This window comes from Catharus ustulatus, chromosome 1 (assembly GCF_009819885.2).
Source record: "Catharus ustulatus isolate bCatUst1 chromosome 1, bCatUst1.pri.v2, whole genome shotgun sequence".
Lineage (NCBI taxonomy): Eukaryota > Metazoa > Chordata > Aves > Passeriformes > Turdidae > Catharus > Catharus ustulatus.
The window spans coordinates 28,269,785-28,290,901 of NC_046221.1; the positions used below are offsets into that span (position 1 = coordinate 28,269,785).

A 21,117-nucleotide genomic window follows, 5' to 3' on the forward strand; every position below is an offset into this window, starting at 1 on the left:
ATTAATCTAAAAGTCTTGTAGACAATTGCCAAAGTCCTACCACATTTTCTTTACTGAATGTGAAGACTCTCTCATCTTCTTAGTATACCACAGCTAATTCTCTAAATTTAAATGAGAATTTAAATTTTCTTCTCTTGGATGTTTTCTAACTGATTACAAAATTTTGCCTGTATTGAATTAAACACATTTAAATGATCTAAAAATTCCACTATTAAGTTGTAGGTGGGAATTCAAGACCAATGCTTCTGTGAGTTTACTGTGGATTCCAGCAGGAGAAAATGTAGGTAGGAGTTACTTGTGAAAATCCTGGAAGGCCTCGAAAACCAGAGTTGTGTCCTCTCAAAATTGTGTTTTTAAATGTTTTAGGGGTTAGCTTGGAAAGGTTAACGAGGAGGTAAATAACTACTGAAACAGGACAAACCCCCCATGATATGGTGTGTAAATTACACAGCAGAACTGGACATGAAAAAAATTGAGTTTTGGAGAGCACAGAGATAGAATATAAGCAATTATGAAAAAGTGCAAAGTGATTCCTTTTCTTCATTTTCTTCTTGTGTAGGTACAGTGACAGACTCAGCTTCATTTGAAGTGAATAGAGATCTTTTAGTGAGATCTTGATTGACCCCCTCTTCTCTACACAAGCGTTGTTTTTTTCTCATATAAAAATGCAAGGAAGAAAATGTTATTATTTTTTATCTCATTTATTGGATAGTTATCAATTGACTAAATGTGCTTTGCAAATTTCGAAGTCAACTAGGACTGTAGCAACAGACTTGATTGGCACCACAGCATCAGAAAGTAATTTTCTTTTTAAATAGAAAGACTAATTTTTAGTAAGAATATATTTGCCAATGCCTTTCATAAAAAAAAAAGAAGAGACTATTAAAAAGGTGGTCATATTTTAGGGATCTGGCTTTTATTGTTACTCTATCCCAGCATAGTAAACTACATTTATTAAAAAAAGACATTAAATGATTTTGTGTTTATATTTATTGTCAGCAATACATCAGTTATGTAAAAATAACCCAGATGAAAATGTAAGACTTGTTACATTTTCACATCATCTGTATTAACTGAATAAAGCTTAGTGACAATATACACAAATTTGCAGAAGTTGTACGTAAACATTTTGTGCATTAAAAAAGAAATATACATAATTTAAAAAATAAAAATGCATTACACAATTTACAAATTAAAATTAACAAAAAAAAAGGTAAACATTCCTCAGACAGCTGCCTCCTCGTTCTACAAAATAAATATTCAAGTAAATTAAGTTAGGCAAAATAAACTCTTAACTCTTAACAATTTACATAAAGGTAAAAAGACAGATTTCCATTTAATTCAAGGTATATTTTACAGTGATTTACACATAGAGTTTTAAAATTGGTCTCTTCAAATTTTAGGATTGGAAAAAAACCCACTTTATTACATTTTGGCAGGAGGAAAGATTTCAAAACTGATGCTTTATACCAAATATAAACAGGCTTGTGCAGTTGCATCAAAGCTTCAAAAAGGAACTGCTCCAGGACTCAAAGCAGACACAGTAAGCTAGAAACTACAGTTTTAAAAAGGAAAATATAAACCACCACATCAACAGGAAAATATCTACTTTGCTATTTTCTGAATGGTTTATTTGATCACTGGAAACATTACTTTCACAAACTAATAATCTACAGTAGTGGCTGCTTTAGGCACTGGATTTGTAGAAGCACTCTGATTTTTAAAGCAAATTGCTTTTCATTCTATATTGATAATTCACATATTATCTATTTCTGTTTCAATGCTAGAGGGCTTAATCACTTTTGCAACATTTAGATTTACATAAAATTTCAGCCCTCTTTACAACCTAGTATTTTTTCCTTGATAATGAGGGAAGCCATTCTGGCTTCAAATTTCCATGCACTTTGTTCATAGAAAATATAATAATAAAAATGCACTCTAGATTTTAAATGCAGCACTAGTATGATGCAGATGTGCACCAGATATTCACTGATCAGATATAAAATGTAACACATACTAAAATACTTGCATGGATAGCAAAGGCCAAACATACTTAAAAACCCCTCCGATCTCTTTCTTTATCCATTTAATATGGTAAGAAAAAGGAGATGTCATACCTTTACCTTCAGGTTATTAAATGCTTAGATTTAGGACATAAAAATCTTCAAGGTAAGAACTAGGCAACAGCTCCTGCTAAGACCAGCCAGTGCCATAAATAAAGATGACTCATTGCCAATGAAAGAAACCCTGTTCCCTCAATGCCCTCTTGGTCCAAAACTATTCAACAACACAGAATCAGACATTTAAAAGAACAGAAACCATCATTAAAGTCTGTCTCCACATGTAGTTATTGTTCTTTAATACTTTACAATTTTTCCATGGTTTTCTGTATGTCTGACAAAAGAGGAACCAACCAAGTTTTTCTTGTTTTCTACTCAAGAATGCTGAAAATTAAAATTATCAAGATTAGTATTTTTGCAATGGATCTTTACAAAGTGGTGTAAGACTGAGTACTCCAGCCCTGAAGCACGTATTTAAATGAACCACTGCTTTGGCAGGGGCCATGAAACTTCATCAGCTGCAGCTGGATGAAGGTGTAAAATGAGAAATTAAACCTGCACCAAAGATTGTTACCATTGTTCCTCTGCTCATCTTTCCCATTTGGGGAATACCTGTGACAGTGGGATGAAGATAATTTTCTTGATGCAGTAACACCACACTGGTAATATGTCAGGTAAGTTAAAGTAGGACCATAATCTCTCTTGAATACCCACAAAATGCTCATTGGTTCCAAGAATTATTCTACATAGAACAAAGATGTGTATTTTTAAGAACTTATATTACCCATTAATACTGATGAGAGTCTTGCAATTGATTTCAGTGGATCTGGGCCAAAGTTTGCAAAGTTTCATTCAGTGTGCAAAACCTGTTGCTTCTTGAGTAAATAGAGTGAAGAGTAGGCAGAAGTGGTTTAGGTTATAAAAAAGACCTGAGAACTTAATACTAAATTTTATGCAACAATTCTTTTTGAGAGGTTGCCTGATAAAGCTTTGTATTGCTTAGTAGTGGCACAGTCACTTGTATGATCTGGCTGCACACAGAAGCCATTTAAGGAGAATAACCCTTCTCAGGTCATGGATCACATCCATAACAGCCATGTCACATGAGTGGCAAGTCAATGAGCTTCACGGTGGAAGCCTAACACTGAAAAGCCATAAGCATGGAAGAGGTTAACAGTGAGTTTTCATACTGCCAGAGTTTTTAAAAAAGTCATGAGTACTAAAATGGCAAAACTATTGATCTTATTGTTTACTTGCCAGTACACTCAGGAGTTTATCTGAATAATTAAAAGAGTCTACTGAATTATTCTAGAAAAGACAAAGCATCTCTGAGTATTACACTGTCATTAACAGTGAAAAAGCTCTCATTAACAGAATGAAAGAAAAGTAAAACCATTTTATTTTAGTTGAACAATTAACACCTTTTTAGACAAGAAGTATGTCACTCAGGATTACAGGGCAACCACTTTTCTTTTTCTTTTTTTTTCTAACAAAGTTAACAAATATAAAAAATCTAGTCATAAACAGCCTTCAAAGTACAATTAGAAACCAGCAGGACAATCTATACCAGTATAGGTAGATGGGGCAAGAAACTAGACACTTGTATTACTGCCATGGTGTAGAGTACAAATGGCTGCTGTGATGAGGAACGGTGTGTGTACAGCAAACGTCGCAGCTGATTCCATCCCGTCACAGTCCAAACTGAACACTACTCTCTTCAGGATTCAAGACCTGTCTACTTGACACTCCTTGCACAAGATACATCATTATCCTTTCTGAAAAGAGGCAGTTTCTATGGCAATACTAGTTAAGTGCATATCATGCTGCACTAATATAGTGCAAAAATTTGCCTTACACATAGCAAAAAAGATGCAGGCAACAGTTTGAGTTAGAGAAAGTAGAAACGTTTTGTAACATTTACAGCAGGTATTTTTTTCCAGACACCAACCACTAGAAAATAGTGAATCTGAGAATGCCTCCTTTCTGGATGTATACATGAGGCCTTTATAATTTGGCGTGGTAACAGGACAGAATTTTGCAAGTGAGTCATTGCCCTCTGAAATGCAGGTTAACACAAGTTATCATCAACTGGCAAACTGTTGAACTTGCTCAGTGGGTTAATCCCAGTTAAAAGTTAATATTGTACTAAGCACTAAAATTCTCTTCATCAGGTATATAATCTGATAGAATATACATATGGTTCAATTGAGTATATATGTTCTGTTTGAATATAAAGAGTCGTAGACAGCTTGGTACAAACTCGTCATGCGTACTGATTATACTTGGTTAATGATGCAAGGGCTTCCAAGTAAGTATACTATGTCAGCTACAGTATTCTGGAGGCAGAAGTGGTGCTCAGCTCTAAGACTGAGGAAACACCACAGATCTCCAACTGCAGTGTCTCTTAGTGTGATTCTGCCTGATTTCTCGGTGCTGATGGTCTAAAGTAAAGCAATAATACCTTGAATATCGGTAGGCATTAAGAAATCCATCCTTCTTTATCTATGGTGCAGTTACAAAAAAGAAAAATTCAAAACACTTAATCCACTCCATAGAAAATCCCTGTGGCTTTGGACACCTTCTGATTTCATTCCTTAGTTCAGATTCCATTTGTCACCATGTTGTATTTTACATGTCTGCATCTCCATCATAAGCTAAGGTTAAAGGTTTCAGTCGGTTGTTCTGCCTTCTCTGGGGTTTCTTTGGCTTTTTGCTGAAACAATAAATATTTGTAAATAGAACAATCAACTAATAACATACAAAAATGTATTTCAGTCTTAAATGAAAGATGAGCATACTGATAATGCATTCAGTTGTTTATTTATAAAAGCTGTAAGCCTAAAACATTCATTAGGATCACTTATTATCTCTTTATCAACCCAAAGCAATACCTAATTCAAAGCTCAGTTGTTCAGAAACAAGCTGTTACGGCGCTGATGTGACTTGATGAAACCCTTGGCAGTCACTCTTGCAACATCACTCAGTTTTCAGAAGAATTCAGAGCCTGCCATGCAATATTTGGCCATGCTATCAAAGATGCAATCAGGTTCTTCTAAATTACATGACTCAATTATTAAACCACTCTTGACACATCAAGGGTTTCTGGAGGAAAGATCCATCTTTTGATTGGTTTTACCTCATTATACTTGCTGGAATGACTACAATTAATTCTAGATGTTATAATCAAACCAGTCATTAATAGCAGAAGTACAACATTCCTTGTCTAGCCTTGAATTGGATTTTAATCCAGCAGTATTTCTAACACATCTGATATGGTTTAAAAAAATTACCAGGCTAAAGGAAAATGAATGTTTATCCATGTTTTAGTACTTGTCTTCTTTTATAGTGCTATGTAAGCATTTCTTTAAATCAGGCCTGAGCATCCTCAGTCTTGTCCAAAATCTTATTTCAGCTGTGTCACTTAGGCTGCTCAAATTTGAATCTTTTATACAAAACCTTTGTTACAATGACTTGCAGTAGCCACAGGGTCCAGTCCAAAATAATCTGCAGTGTTGTTGAATGCTAATGGATTTCTTTTCCTTCAAACCCCACCACCCCCAAAAACCAACCAACCACAAAAAAACCCCCAACCACACAAGACCCAAACAAACAAAAAACCCCAACAACAACAAAAACCATACACAAAAAAACCCCCCACAAACCAAAAAACTCAAAGAAATTTTTATATTACTTAGACAGAAGTGAGTTTTTGGGCAAAGTTTACTGAATGGCAAAAATACCCAGAAGCCCCCCAAACCCCTACTAATATAGTACAGCCAAGAGTTTGATGTATATGACCACACTTCCCTCACCTTTCACCTGTACTATCATCTGGATCAGAAATTCCAGATAGGACCTATAAAACTTCATGGAGCACATTCTCAAAGGTGACTTATTAAAAAAATAATTTTCAATGTGTGAAAAAGATGAGAAAGTTTTCAGATTTTTTCTGGTTCTGTATCTCTACATCATGTCAAATAAAAAAATATGATTTGTCTAGTTATTCAATTTCCTTCTTGCTATTTCTCTCAGCATTTTTTTTTTTTTGATACAGAAACAATAAAATTCTGGACATTGTATATAACAACCGAGATAAACTGAGCAAAAATGAACTGTACACTAAGATACCCCATATTTGTAAGTTCTCATACCCTCAGAAGAGCATGTAGTGATCCATCATCTAAAGTACAAACAGAATTTGCTAACCTGAGTCTGGACAAAAGAACATGGCAAATTAAACACTGCAGTTCACAGAAGTGCCTGCAGTTTCTACAGCAGCAGGTGTAAACATTTTCATTACAGTCTGTGAGGGGACTGTTTTCTTATAAATAATTAAAAAACTCACCAGGCTAGATAGATCATAGAAACAATAAAGACGAGCAAAACAAATGCACCAGCAGCTACACCATAAACCCAGGTCTTCAGCCTCCCATCTAAAAGGAATGAATGTTAGTCAGTAGTGTTTGAGTTAGTCTTGTTGAATTATTAGTTCTGATATAGCATAGAAATACTTTAATTCTCCAACATAAATGTCTTCACTAGCAATTACAGTTTAATCAGAGTAAATATTGTTAAATAACAGCAATGACTTCTCTGTGCTTTGTTTTTCAGTTGAAGTTAGGATAATTCAAATGGAGCAGAGATCTGGGGCAGAGGCAGTGGGTGAGAGATGCAGAAACTCAGCTTTGGGGCTCTCTGGTAGTGAGCAGCCCCTCAGTGTGATCACAGGGCAGCGGGACTCATTTAGCATCATTTTCTATTCTAGCTGTGGTAAAGCAATCTGCCTATTATTTTTATCGTTGTTCCTATTTACCTGTACGGTTTTTATTGTTGTTCCTATTTACTTGTATGTTTTTAAATGTCTTTAGCATGCTGTACATCATCCATCCTTAATTGCACATACACTTGTACTACTGCATAATGTAGTAAAATTTTAAAATTTCTTTCTCTACCAAATGCAAGTTTTGTTGTTATAAATAACTTATCCTCATAGAATAAAAATACACAAAAAAGACAACCCATGCCCATAAATAAAACAACTTTCTGTTGTTAGTAAGGACTGTATTTATGTGCAGCCTGTGCAGTTTGTATTTTGGACATGGTGCCCCTAGAGGTTTAGGCATACACATCACTCTCCTTCTTGCCTCAGATGTACCCATGTCTACAAGGAAAATTATGTGGCTTTGTCTATGGGGTTTTGCTCTGCCCCCAAATGATCATGCCACAACCAAAGGTGAGTGCGTACTTTTTGACTCACTCTTTTTATCCAGCTAATTGTTTGAATTTCTAAATAGCTTTTTGCAAACGTTGTCCAGGGGAAGCCTTGTTGCATCTCCTTGACAATTAAAAAAATAACAAAATCATTATAAAACTGATTTTTTTCATTTTCAAGTGGTACAAGATTTATTTCATGAAGTTGTGTGTATAAGCAAACGCAGCTAAAATTTTTCTGACCAGACACTTAGTGCTTCTTGTTAGCTCCGCAGAACCAAAAGACATCATCAATGCAGTTTCTATTTCCACAATAATACTAACAGAAGTGCTCTCCTTTGCTATGCAGTTAAGCTCAGGCTTTCTGGTCTGTAGCAATGCGAAGTCTTGCTGTCATGTGGGCAAGTTGTTCAACACAAATCAATATCAGAACATTTTACCTTGGCTACCTTAATCAACCTAATGAAACGTTATAACTGATAATAACTGATCCATTAGAGATAAATGGAACAGTAGATTTGACCTGACATATCCTATGATATGATAATATCAGTGAGAAGAATTCTGACTTTAGTACTGCTAAATAGGTTAGTTTCCTTTCTCCTTGGCTTATTTCCATCGGTAAATGTAAGAGGTCTAGGGTTTTTTCAGGTTGGTTTATTTTAAAATAGTAACATCTCCTTGAAAAAAAGGTTGGCAATATCTCGTATACAGATTTATTTGTTTTTGTCAAAGCAAGGAGCTCTGCTAATGAGATCATTCCTATTATGCAACTACTGACATCTAACTCAGGCTTTCTGAATTCCCTCTGGACAGATTATTTCTAAATATGCAAGGGAATTGGCATCTCAGATTCATCTTTCTGTGGTAATACCTCAGCCCAGACAACTGAAGAGGACAGTTTCAATACCTTCCTTTCTGGAACTGCAATGTAATTTTTGGGAGAAAATGAAAGAACTATTTTAGGTCTAGACTTAGAAACTGTGAGGAAAAGAATAATCATGCTGGAGTAAACCCAAACCTTTCCAATAGATATCCAATCCTGAAATAAAACAAGCAAGCCTAAATCTCATCTGAATTGGAAAATGTTCACTTTCTCTCACACATGCTCATAACTTCACTGCATAAAATATTAGTTCTATTGAGAATGTTTGAGATTATCTGAGCTGAGCTATGTCTCCTTCTCAACTCGAATTACATTGGTGACTTTTCATGAAGTTTCTCAAATGTATCTTGCTCCAAAACCCTCCCTGAGCTCACATGAATGTCCATTTTCCTAAATTATTGAAGGTGACTCACTGATATTGACTTATTGTTATCACTCTGCACACTACAGTACACCCTTTTGCATTTTCAGGAGAGGTTAGTTAAAATGAGCAAACGATAACATATTTGGTAAGATGCTACTTTTTAAAAGAGAAACAGAAAAGTTTAATTTTCTATTAATTTATAAAAATTTTCTATTTTTTATTGTTGATTAAAGTACTGGGAGTAAAGATCATTTTATTGCAGGTATCAAATATAATATTAAAGTATAAATGTAGTATTTTTCTATATTTATACATTTCTAATTAGTATTTATATCTATTATATATATTTAATAGATAGTATTATATATTATTATAGTATAATATATAATATATGTTATATATGATATCTATAGTATAAATAATTAGTATTTATATATTTATATATTAGTATATATTAGTATCACTAATGGGATCTAACATAACTATTTTTCATTTCTAACCCAAACATTATTTAATCTGCTTATTAGAAATGTTTTTATAAATCTCTTTATAAATCAACTTGAAACATCTTATACATTATGTATGTAAAGACAGTGCTTTCAGTTCTGCAATTAAAAACATCAAAAAACACTTTAGAAATAAATGACCACCCTAATATGCAAGTGTATTAGTATATTTAGCCCTATGTGATTTAAGAGACACGTAAGATGATAACTAGCCAATGGCTCTCTTCCATATTAATAATATTTTGGAAAAGCAATGTATCTTTTTACAGGAAAGTATTTTGTTAATTGAAGTGTTTTAATCCAAATATTTAGTAGCACTAGAAAATATTTTTTGACATCTGATTACATTACGGATTTTAGGAAGTATTTTTTATGACATAACTCTTGCATGTAAGTCTTTGTTCAGTTCTAAAGAACATGGTCCATCATAAGAGCAAATACTGTTCAGAGACTTAGAGCAGGCCTAGGCTCTACCAATAATATGGTTAGCATTTGAATAATATGAATTAGTTTAAATATGGATAGGCCAGAAAAGTGTTAGCGTACCTATATTGATTATTTTCCTACAATTAATGCTATGGCTACGAACTTTAAGAAGCCTTTACTCTTTGCAGTCTTCAGTGGTATCTTTTCATTCCTCTGTCAACAGAATTATTGTTTTAGACATCATAATTTAATATACTGGCTTGTATCTTTGCAGCAAACTCTCTTCTACAGTCACATTTCATAGTTTTTGTGAATTTTAACAAGTAGAATGACTAAAAGGAAATCTGCAATATAAGATTGCACTAAATATATTGATGGAGTAGTGAGAGAGGCTAGGTGTTTACTTATGTCTCTTCCTTTGCTTTCAGCGAGGGTGCATGCCTGCCTCCTTAAATGAACAGTCAAGGGTTTTTCTGGTCCTGTTAGGTGTACAAAAATATAAATTCCAGACCCTGCAGCAGTACTTAGCACTAAGAGCTGCTCATGACTTCACCTGGCCCAAAAGGCTGTAGAAACCAGGTCCTTCCTCGTCCTGACTGGTTACTGGAAGGCTGAGTAGGGTTCACAGCTCGACTGGTTTTCACATCTGCCTTTTTGTCCTCCATGGTGGGGATCACCACCACCGGGATGAGAGTGCACTGCTCGAGTGTGCCATCAGAGGACATGACTTCAGTGTATCCGTCTTCACAACTGCATGTTCTAGTCTGCAGGGAACAAGTGTTTTACAACGTGCAGCAGAAAAACAAGGGTTTCTGTGAGCTATAAAGCATAACAACATGGATGACTGGAAGAGAAGACTGTTTTGATGAGTGCTATCCTGGACAGCACCTCTTCATATATTTTTATGCAAGTTCATACTGTATCAACAAAGAATATTTAGCATTTAACTGAAAGGTAGAAAATTGTGCGAAATGGATTTTAAGAAATTTGTGACTAGTAAAATCTCTGAAAATACTTTTTGTTGGCATAATCTTTGTGATCATGACATGTGTGGGAAGCCCTGGTGGGGGTGTCCTATGCTCCAATGCAGTAGCACATACCTCACTGCAGTAAGCGTGGGGTTGGCTGCACGGTGGGTTACATGACCTGTCAGCATCTGGTTGGCGCATCACTAAACAGCCCCCTGTAGGACAGAAAATCATATTTTCACATGGTAATGCCTCACCACTGATGAAATTGCTTCCTGAAGTATATAATGGATGACAATCTTCTTGTAAATTTGAATGTAAGAGTCCTTCTTTTGTTCCAAGGTGAAGGATAATTGGAATCAAGTATTTTCCTGTATGTAAAGTAAGGATACAGCAAATGTATTTAACTTCATGTGCATTTTAGAAAACTAATATTTGGCAGTGGAGCCTTTTGTTTTCCCCTTTTTCTTTTAAGTGGATTGCCCAAAAAACAATTTAAATGCTTTGTTGCATTCAAGGGAACAGATTTGGTTCTCTAGGGCCCTTCTTATAACTTACACATTAAAACTGTGGCCACAATAGAAATAAAAGCAACTTTTTTATTTATATATTTTCCTGTTGAGCTGAAAACAACTTACTCTTCTTGTTTATGAAATGATACATGTTTTCTGCTGCTACTGGATTGCTTTTACACATCTTTATGAATCAAGGTTTCATGTTAGTTGAGATTTTTACACAAGGAAAGCAGATTTATCAGTAAAGCGTGTACTGAATGTTGCAACACTGATGATACTGTGGGTTTCGGTATTTTCTCTTTTTTACAGATCTAATTTTCATTTCTAAAGCTTTATATACAGTGCAGTTATTGTTATGGACCAATACACACAATCAGGCTTTCACTATCATTTCAGCCAGAATGACTTTAAAATACATTTAGAATAAATTTGAATTTACCTGTGTTTCCTTTTAGCTTACAGAAGAGGGATATGCATAATATTGTTTAAAATTTATACTGCTACAGGGCAATTTCTCATGCATCTCCCAAATTAATACCATTTTTATACTGGTGTGATATGATGATGAAATCCTGATAGGTGAGGTTGGTCACAACCATAGCAGATGCAGTTAGTTGTGGTTACGTAGATCCAAGTGTTAAAAGGATGGCTGGTGAAGAACAAAGAAAACCCTGCAGGTTTCCATAAGTTTTCCCCACCCCCAGTAAAGAAAATCATACATCCTAGCATACAAATCACATGCCTGTGGGAATCTATGTAATAAAATATCAGTCATCCAAGGAAGCAGAAGGAAAGAGTTGCCTCATCGCCCATGGGAAATAACACCTTCAAGTAAAAAATAACTATTCAGCACAACGATATTATGCAAATAAATAGAAAAAGACCTTAAAATACCAACAGAACTCACAATAATTATTTAATAATGTCTGAATTAAAATACACTGTGTAGACCCAAATGTGCAGGAATAAGGCTGACAAGACACAATAATCAGAGATATGGGTTGCTTCTGAATCAAAATAGTTGATCTCAATTTAAACCAATCATATATGTATCTCTATCTCATCTACAAGCTCACAAATACTGTAATTTATATGAAATACTTTCAGAAAATGTACAAATGCAAATTAAAATCTGGTACACTACTGTATATTTAATGTAGAGATGTTCCCTCTACATTAGATATTAATAGAATAGAATATTATATTTAAGAGCTGCATTTGTAAACTATCATAAAAATCATGAAAACTACAATTTTTCATTTAATAGAAACATGAAAAATATACTTTTGTGTTGCATGGAGACCAGTGATTGCATGCTCTGGTATATTCCATCAGTCTTCCATTCAAATCAGAAAGTTACCACAGCTTTAAAGCCACATACAAACAAACTTTGAAAAAAAAGTGCTGCAGTATAGGTCTGAGGTTTGTCTGTCTTGGAGGTCCCATTATGAAAAATTTGCCAGTAATACATAGTCCTACATTTGTCTTTCCTAGAATTTATCACAAGTATTCTGTATTCAGTCACATCAGAAGAAATCATTGTTTTTATGCGACTGACGGTGATTAATGAGTATATTCTAACATCTCAGAGCCATAATCTCCAAGATGTTATTTACTTCAAATCCTAGAGGACCTTTCATAGATAATATTCTATATTAATCTCAATAAGAATCCTTACTTGGAGTTTTATTTACCATAGAAACACCTTAGCTAAGCAGGAAGCAATCAAGGTGCATAAATAATGCCCTGTTGCATTTCTTGTGAACAAGATGTGTTTTAATAGTCCTACACCACAAGGTAGGATTTTCAAGAGAATTTAAGCTATTATTTCAACACCTTGCTAAAATAATACAAGAATTTTATTTCTACTGTTACAACAGAGAGTGGTGGTGGACTCCATCATCAAGAAGTATTGTCGTGGCAATACATAAGTAACAGCTTCCCTGTTGTGACTGACCTGACAGCAGCTGGCATTGAGGATATGTTCACAGTCTCTGGGGTTCTTTTACTATTTCTTGGTACAAAAAATTATTTAAATAAATGCATAGCTCTTAGCTTAAATGAATCCCTATTGCCAATATATAAATCCATTTAAATAGATTCGTATGAAGATTTTCTTCTGAGATCTCAGTAGTTTCTAATTTATGTTTTTTGTGCTTTGGCTTGCACAAAAAGTCACAACATTCCATAACAGTCCATTATGTATCCTGATACAGATTTATGGCATTGAAGTAAAGAAGTAAACTCACATTAGCACATTTATTAAAATTTTATATTTTGAAACTTTAGGGAGAAAAATCATATATGGAAGATACTATCAAGCTCTGCAACTTTCTCTGCCTTTGTTTAAGCACTGAAATGACCTGTAATACATAAAAACCTTATTTATTGTAAGGCCTGAAATTTTAAATCATACATTTAGAAGTGTAAAGATGCCTATGGTAAAAAAACCCCAAACATATACAATGTAAAACATTTCAGGTCCACTACAGAAGAAAATATTTATATTTACTTTTACCATTACATGCTGCATGATTCTAGAGAAGAAACCACATCTTTAATATGCAAAAAGATTATAATTTTGATTCATACCCCAGGAAGTGGTTTTAGCAGATCCTTTAAAATTTTTTTTCCAGTTTGTTGGGAAAGCACATTATCGACCTTTTTTTTTCTTTTTTTTTTTTTTTTTGGTGTGTGTAAAAAGAGTAGTTACCTGTGACGTTTAAACCATCTGACCTTTGGCACCACACAGTCCGAGAAGATCCCTTCCACGGGCTAGCCATCCACTTGTACTCATAGCACTGGCCATCTGCACAGAGAACATTCACATTTCAAGAAATTTAATGACAAGGTTTTAGACTACCATGCTCATCAGCAGACCATACTCATTTTGTGGCCACACTCATAATGATTAAAGGTTTGTACAGTTAAGTAAGCCCCTTTTTCCTTCTCCCACCACATGTGGAGCTCCCAGGGTCTCCTGCACTTACTGGACACATAGAGAATAGACCAGATGTGTCCTAGACACTACTAGGATTATGAGCAAGCCTAATGCAGTTAACGGGTCAAAGAAATGTTTCTAATAACCTCATAATGGTTGTGGCCCATCTGTTTTGCAAAACTCATTTAGGGATCAGGTTCCTTTCCTGGTAACACTGAGCTTCAGTCAGTGCTCCAGTGCTTGGTGGAATGGCCAGGGCTGCATCTGGCTCCATGTCTCAGCTCTTCTGTGCACATCTCATATGGTATGGGATGAATCATGATGTCCTTCTTCACCTTAGTTCTCTATTATAAATATAAAATTCCTTTACGTCTGATCTGGCCTCTGAATGGGCAAGTCAGTACAGGAAACTACTTTTCTTAGACAATTTGTCTATTACCAGTGGTAATGGTTGAGACATTTCATTGACATTGTCATGCAATTAACAATTCAAAGGGTAGAGAGAAATATAAATCTGGTTATGAATCAAAACTCAGAGATTTCTTTTTGTTCATGTTACTAAGCATATAAGGAAACGTTTTGTGCCATATGAAACGTCATTATTAAAGAAGAATAATTCTAGAGGGGCAACATATGATGGTTGTCACTTGAAAGTTTTTCTCTTTACAGTTGATATATGGAAAACAATTTCAGTGCATTTCTGATTATCAAATTTGCCTAAAATTGATACCATGAACACAAAAAATACCAAAATTATGGATTTTCTGTATCTTTTTCTCACAGGAACCAGCCTTACAGATATTTTGGTGCTTACCATCACATGGTCTTGTTTCCAAAGCCTGTTCTGGACAGAGATGTTGATTCTCTAAATCCTGAATGATCACTGCTCTAGATCGGACTTGTATTCCGCCAAAACCAAGATCCTCACCATTGACACAGGTTAACTGGCAAAGGCTCCATTCTGACCACTCTCTCAAGTAACAGTCCCCTGTCAAAGAGCAGTTTGATAAGATGAATGATCATCGTATGTGAAGAGGGTTTTTTTGCACTGAATATATCTTTAAATAATGTCCAAATACAGTTTCTTAATTTTCCTTCTTTTTAGTTCCTTTCATTCCTCTTTTAAAACCTGACTCATAGTGTAGAAAAAATAACATTTTGATACTATCTGAATGTCTGTGTCATAGAAAATAATATAAAAATATTATACAAGGGCCTGTTTGTTCTAAAGCAGTTTTATTTTCTTGTAGCATTCCCATGAGATCATCCTCATTATGAATCTCTTTGCAATGCTCTACCCAATGTCTAGATTTTTGTACATTTTAAGATATTGTGCATTGTATGTCTTATGCTAAATCTACATATATTTTTTTTAAATTCAGCTTTGATCTTATAAAACATTGTTTAGTATTAAAAACATTAATTAGTGCTTATCCTCATGCAGATTTTCTCTAAAGAGATGTAGATGCAACTGATGGAAAATTCTTTGCAAGAAAGGGAAATGGAAACATGATTAAAGTGCCTGTTCTTGCTATTTCATGTTAGGATAATAGACCTGTAGAATTCTATAGTGTAAAACTGAAAAATAAAATTATACTAATGACACTAATTAGCATGATCAGCTAAAGAACATTTAAGAAAGATCTGAAGCACGACACAAAGAAACCATTTTGTTAAAACTGCAGTTGAAAATGGGACTAGACTGTGCACAAACTCATAAATAAACCTCTTAGTTCTCATTATGTCAGTGAGCAAGCCATTAAAAATTTATGCTACCTTGCATTATACTGATGACAGATATAATCAGTACTGTGTTGACCGGATGCCTGATTAATGAAGGAATTTTATTTGCCAACCTTAGGAAAGCATGCAAAGAAATGAATAATTGACGAACTGATGTATACATAATAGGAAAACAAGTAGTGATTTTTGGAAACATTAGCTGGAGTGTATCATTAGCACATCCCCACAGGGCAATTATTCTTTCTGGCTAAATGTGAGATTATTGAAGAACAGGTCCCTCCTCAGCAAAATTTTTAAAGCAATCAGTAAGCAGCTGAATTTTTTTTATAAAATTTACTAATACGAAAACATAACTATAGTCTGCATTCTTCCAGTTTCTATTTAAGAAGTCAAAATATATGAAAATTATGCAATTGGAATGCTATGTACAAAGCAGTGATGGAAATTTCTCAATTTTTAATTAATTTCTATTTATTAAGACAACTTTACCTTCAGTCCAATCTGAAATAAACTGGGGGGGAAAAGAAACCGATTCTGGGAACGAGAAGAGTTTCAAGAGAATGAAAATAAAGTACTGGTGTGAAATGATACCTACATCAGAACTGAAGGAGTTTATCACCTCTAATGAAGATTCATCATGAATGGCTACCAAACAACAGCAATATACTTCAAATTCTACAAGTATTTGGGATGAACTGGAGGGTTTTTACTGGAAATTAAACAGCTCTTATATGCTCTTAATACTTCTCTGTATGAGCATCATGATCATTCATTTAGCTCTTTTAGATTCAGTTCACAAAGACAATGATAGTGCACATCACATCCAGAGAGTTAAACAACTAGAGGCACAAATATTTTCTCAGAGATCAAATTTAATTTCATTTAGAATAGAACCTTTAAAGAAAAAAAATAAGATACCTTAACTTATCTTCCTTAGAAACCCATAAAAGGCATCAAGGTTTTAGCCACTGGTAAAAGTATTAATAAAGGTGTTAGATAGTCTAGACACTTAACACTAATATTTAGCTGTATTCCAGCCCCCTTTCTTATAGAGTTAAATACAGGTTTTATTTCAATAGATCTTGTGAAAAAAATATATACATCTTAGATGCAATCTGTGACAGAGAGAGATCATGTCTTTTATAAATTTAAAATCTAGTATGTTTCTAATTGATTTATTGTCATGAAGTAGATACTCCTAGAAAGCAACTGTTGGTCATTTGATGGATGAGTCCAATCAGTAAAGCAGATGAGTAAGATTTAATTGCCTGTGGCTAATGCTAGGCCCTAATAGCTGTAATGACACCCAACCAATCTTGAAACGCAACATTTGTTTGAACAGCTTTGTTACCTGGACAAGGGAAAGTGCAGGTTTCCTCAAGTATTATCTTCTTATCACCATCTATAATAGGCTCTATTTCTCCACAGAATTCCTCATCTACTACTTTGCCAACATCTTCAATGGACCCATCATAAACCACACAGGAGATGTTCCTCACTCGTGTTCCCTCTCCACACTGAGCATCCTGCAGAAGGAGAACATATATTGAACTGATACTGGATAGAAGAAAGTGCCAAAAGACTAGATCTGAGTTACATGTCACTCTATCTCCTATTAATTTTCCTTAACTACTTATTCATTCCAGTAAAGAGAAAAAGAAGGAAAAAAAAAGAGAAGACGGGTTCATTATGAAACAAACAAACAAACAAACAAAAACAACCCAAAATTTCTGGTCACTGTCACTTGTTCCTTAAATTATGGAGCTAATTATGCCTTTGAATTGCAAAAAGAGCAGTATGTCAAGTGCAGATATCTTCCAATATGTGACTATATTTCTGCTGACACTCTTTTACAATAGAAGTATTTTAATCAGTAGCAAAGATGTTGCTCAGATACCAAAGTTTACATCTATGCTCTGAATATCTGTAGGACACTGTTGCATCCATTGATTAATAGGAAATCTAAGGAAAAAACCAAACTTTATTTTTTGTATAAGAGACATGGGAGCAAATTGTTTATAGAGTTGATAAGGACATATCTGGGTACATCACGAATATGCCTGGATCCTCAAGGTCCATAACTTCAAAGTCCCATATGGCTTTTACCTCTACTTTGCATGCAGACCATTGACCATATTGCCATCGATAACAAGGTTTTACTGGACAGGGTTTGAATTGCTCCATTTGAGAAGGACAAGGCCTCCCATCACCCTGAAATGGCTGATTTATGGTCCTTCTTCTGATCATTTTTCCTGTAACAAAAATCAGCAATATAACAAACAAAAAGCGGTTAGACTGATTTTTTCCTCAAGATGGTTCTATTTTGCTGAAAAGCAATTTTTTCCAGATTTGACAAATGTTATTATAAAGCTGATCTGTTGGCTCTTGTCTGTCACATGGATTCATATTTTCCAAGTCAGACTCTTCATATTCTCTCATTTGTTTGTAGGGTAAGAAGTGCAGGAGGATGTCTGAGTAGGATTGCTCATGTAACAGTAAACAAAAGCAGTAATTTCCTAGCTCAGAAGCCTGAAGAAAAATATTCATTATGAATGTGACATGGTGTTTTTCCATTTCACTGGGGACTCCTGCTCCTCATCTGGAGCTTGCTGCTGGAAGAGGCCAGCATGTTGTGTTCTTCCCTAAGTTAACACAGAAACATGCGTCCATAATGGTCTGATTCCAGCAAACAAGAACTTGCAACTTTCTGTCACTGTCTCTGTGGAAAACATTAGATACAGATTTTGCAGAAGATGGAGGATTCTTCACTCAGGTCCAAAGAAAATTAAAATACAATAGGTTTATCCAACGATTATCTCCTCTTCAACTGTGAGTGCTATGCTACCCAGCTTCACTGAGATACAGGTCCTATTTAAAATACTTATATAAACTGAAAGAGGAAGACATTTTTATCCTTCTAGCAATTCTTTCTCCTTTCATCTTGCTGTGGACATTAGACCATTATGCTTCATCACAGAGAGTTCATGTGATATAACTGAAAATTTCCTTCTGTGTCAGAAGGAAAGGTGAAATGGCTGGTCTAGAGATGTCACTTCACAAAGGTTTCCACAAAATCAACACAGTTGTGGTATTTTCATATATTTATAGAAAAATATAAGAGCCAAGACTGAAAAAAAAATGTATTTATTAAAATTTGTATAGTGAGGCTTGTATGAAACTAAGGCATTACACAGATTTACCTATATAACACCTGATGTTAGCCAGCCAAAAGAATTAATCTTTCATTCCACATTTTAATCTCATGCATTTGCAATTGAGTACTCCAATGATAATGACATGAATCTTTTGCTGAGAGCAAGCTACACAAGCCACAATGCATAAGCAGAACAATATCAATCTCCCAGACAGCTGCGTTCACTGCAGACAGCTAGAAAGATGTTTGCCAAACGGAGCCTCATCATTATTCTTGAATTCACAACTGCTTCAACTGAGATGTTACAGGAGAAAAAAATATTTTCTTGAAAAGTACTGAAGAAAAACCTCCAAAGAACAGCAAAGAGTAGACTTCTACATACAAAATTTTTCCTCAGCTAGATGGATATTTGCGTGGGTGCTCTAAAGCTGTTAAGATTTGTGGTCACTGGATTTATTTCATAGCTAGAACTTATTGAAAAAGACCAGTTCCAATTTTTTTGGAAACAATTTTAGTTGTTTGATTTCACCACTAATAATGAAACTTAGAAGAAAATCCCTCCTTCCTCTTCTTCTCCCCATCAGTTGAAAAACAAATATTCAAATCAATGTTTACTTTTGTCTCAATATCTCATTCACCATATTTCACTCTTGTTCCCAAAATCAGAAAATATTTGGACCAAATTCCCATTATTTCCAATGAGCACTGTCTTACTCAAGCATATTATTTCCATTAATAACGCTGATTTACATCCCTATAACTCTCCCTGTCTAGCTATATTTTTAGTTCTGAAAAGAGAGGTATAATTACTTTCATGAAAGAAAAAAAAAAGAGAACTCAGTCTTTAAAATATGCCAAAGGTAGGTACTGACCTGTAAGGCCACATGTTTGAGAGCACTCAGACCAAGTGGACCAGTCAGAGAGCTGACAGTTCACAGGACATTCCACCACACAGGACATATTCATTTGCCATGTCTTTTCCAAACCAAGCTGAAAGAAAATGTTAAATTGTCAGCAAAAACCTCCAGGCCTGTATCATCAATGCAAGGTAAAATGTAAATAATTAGGACATTCAAAAATCTCACTTCAAGACAGTCCTAATGCATATACTGATCTTTATATACATGCATAAATCCCATTTTCATCAATAATTTTCTAAACTAGAACCTGTAAATTAAGGGCTTAATCTCTACAGATGTATTTTTTACAATAGGTGAAAGCCAAAATAATTTATGAAGTATTTTGAAAGAGAAATGCAAAAATACTGAACAGCAATTAATAAGTGAATTGAAGTGATACTAGAAGCCAAGTTCAAATCTAGCAAAAGGAGGAGGATGAACATACATTGGATATTCAGAAGATGCTGCCCATGCTAGAAGTTTACAGGAGCCCAAAAGAGACTGAACAAGTTCATGGAAGAGAAATCTGAAGGTTCAAACACACAGAAACCCCATCAGGTAAATGCAGTTCAAGAAATGAAAACAGGTGGAAGCTGTGAAAGGAGTAGATGAGAACTCTTGTACGTATGTGCTTCTTCCTAGGGCATCTTCTTATGCCTCTCTTGTTTTCTTCCTACTTTGCTGTATAAGTGCATGATTATTCTATTCTATTCTATTCTATTCTATTCTATTCTATTCTATTCTATTCTATTCTATTCTATTCTATTCTATTCTATTCTATTCTATTCTATTCTATTCTATTCTATGCCGTGCCGTGCCGTGCCGTGCCATGCCATGCCATGCCATGCCATATATCATGCTATTCATACAAAGATATTGACACAACACTGACAATGATTTGTCAAAAAAAAAATACATCTTTGCAATTTTCTGAAAAACTTTGCAAAAAACAAAAATCCTCTAGCATCCATAAAGTAAAAGCTCCAGTTGCTGGAGGAGTCTGAGAGAAGGGGACAGAGAAATTGAGCTCATGACTCAAGTTTTCCCAAAAATACACTCTGTTCTCAGTTTTTTCTCCAGGTATGATTCAGTCTAATGCACCACCAAAAGAGTTTTATAATCATGCTTGGGACATAGCACAACAACTACATAGTCCTTTGGTCTGATCCTGGACAGCCATTTCAATGTTCTTATAAATTCACACACTCCAGATTTTCCCCATCCATGGAGGGAGATATTCTCACTAACACATATGATGCAAGATCAAATAGGAACTGATGGCAAAAATATTAGCATAATAAAGCCTACATTCTGCACAGCTGAGTTAAAAGGCTAGGTCAGTTATAGGGTGTGTGGTCTGAAGTAACTAAGAAAATCAGTCCTGCCAATATGGACAGATCTACAGGTTTCCAGCACAAAGGACTGTCCTCTTCACTGGACCCCG

At 34.8% G+C, this 21,117-nt stretch overlaps 1 protein-coding gene across 4 annotated transcripts in view; it reads right to left on the reverse strand.

The window, feature by feature from the left end:
• Window positions 1–894: 894 nt before the first annotated feature.
• The window catches only part of THSD7A (thrombospondin type 1 domain containing 7A), a 286,252-nt gene continuing 266,029 nt past the window's right edge, over window positions 895–21,117 (reverse strand). For 2 of the 4 annotated variants that reach the window (XM_033076380.1, XM_033076369.1), the window contains 9 exons: window positions 19,647–19,764; window positions 17,727–17,872; window positions 16,972–17,146; window positions 14,692–14,865; window positions 13,650–13,745; window positions 10,554–10,636; window positions 10,007–10,217; window positions 6,406–6,493; window positions 895–4,773 (listed from right to left, as the gene is read on the reverse strand). In XM_033076380.1, coding sequence (XP_032932271.1) covers window positions 4,689–4,773; window positions 6,406–6,493; window positions 10,007–10,217; window positions 10,554–10,636; window positions 13,650–13,745; window positions 14,692–14,865; window positions 16,972–17,146; window positions 17,727–17,872; window positions 19,647–19,764 — 1,176 coding nt within the window. In that variant the 3' untranslated portion in view covers window positions 895–4,688. Of the gene's footprint in view, window positions 4,774–6,405; window positions 6,494–10,006; window positions 10,218–10,553; window positions 10,637–11,678; window positions 11,762–13,649; window positions 13,746–14,691; window positions 14,866–16,971; window positions 17,147–17,726; window positions 17,873–19,646; window positions 19,765–21,117 lie in introns of those variants that run through there. The other 2 variants (XR_004419770.1, XM_033076383.1) reach the window with 2 other exon arrangements.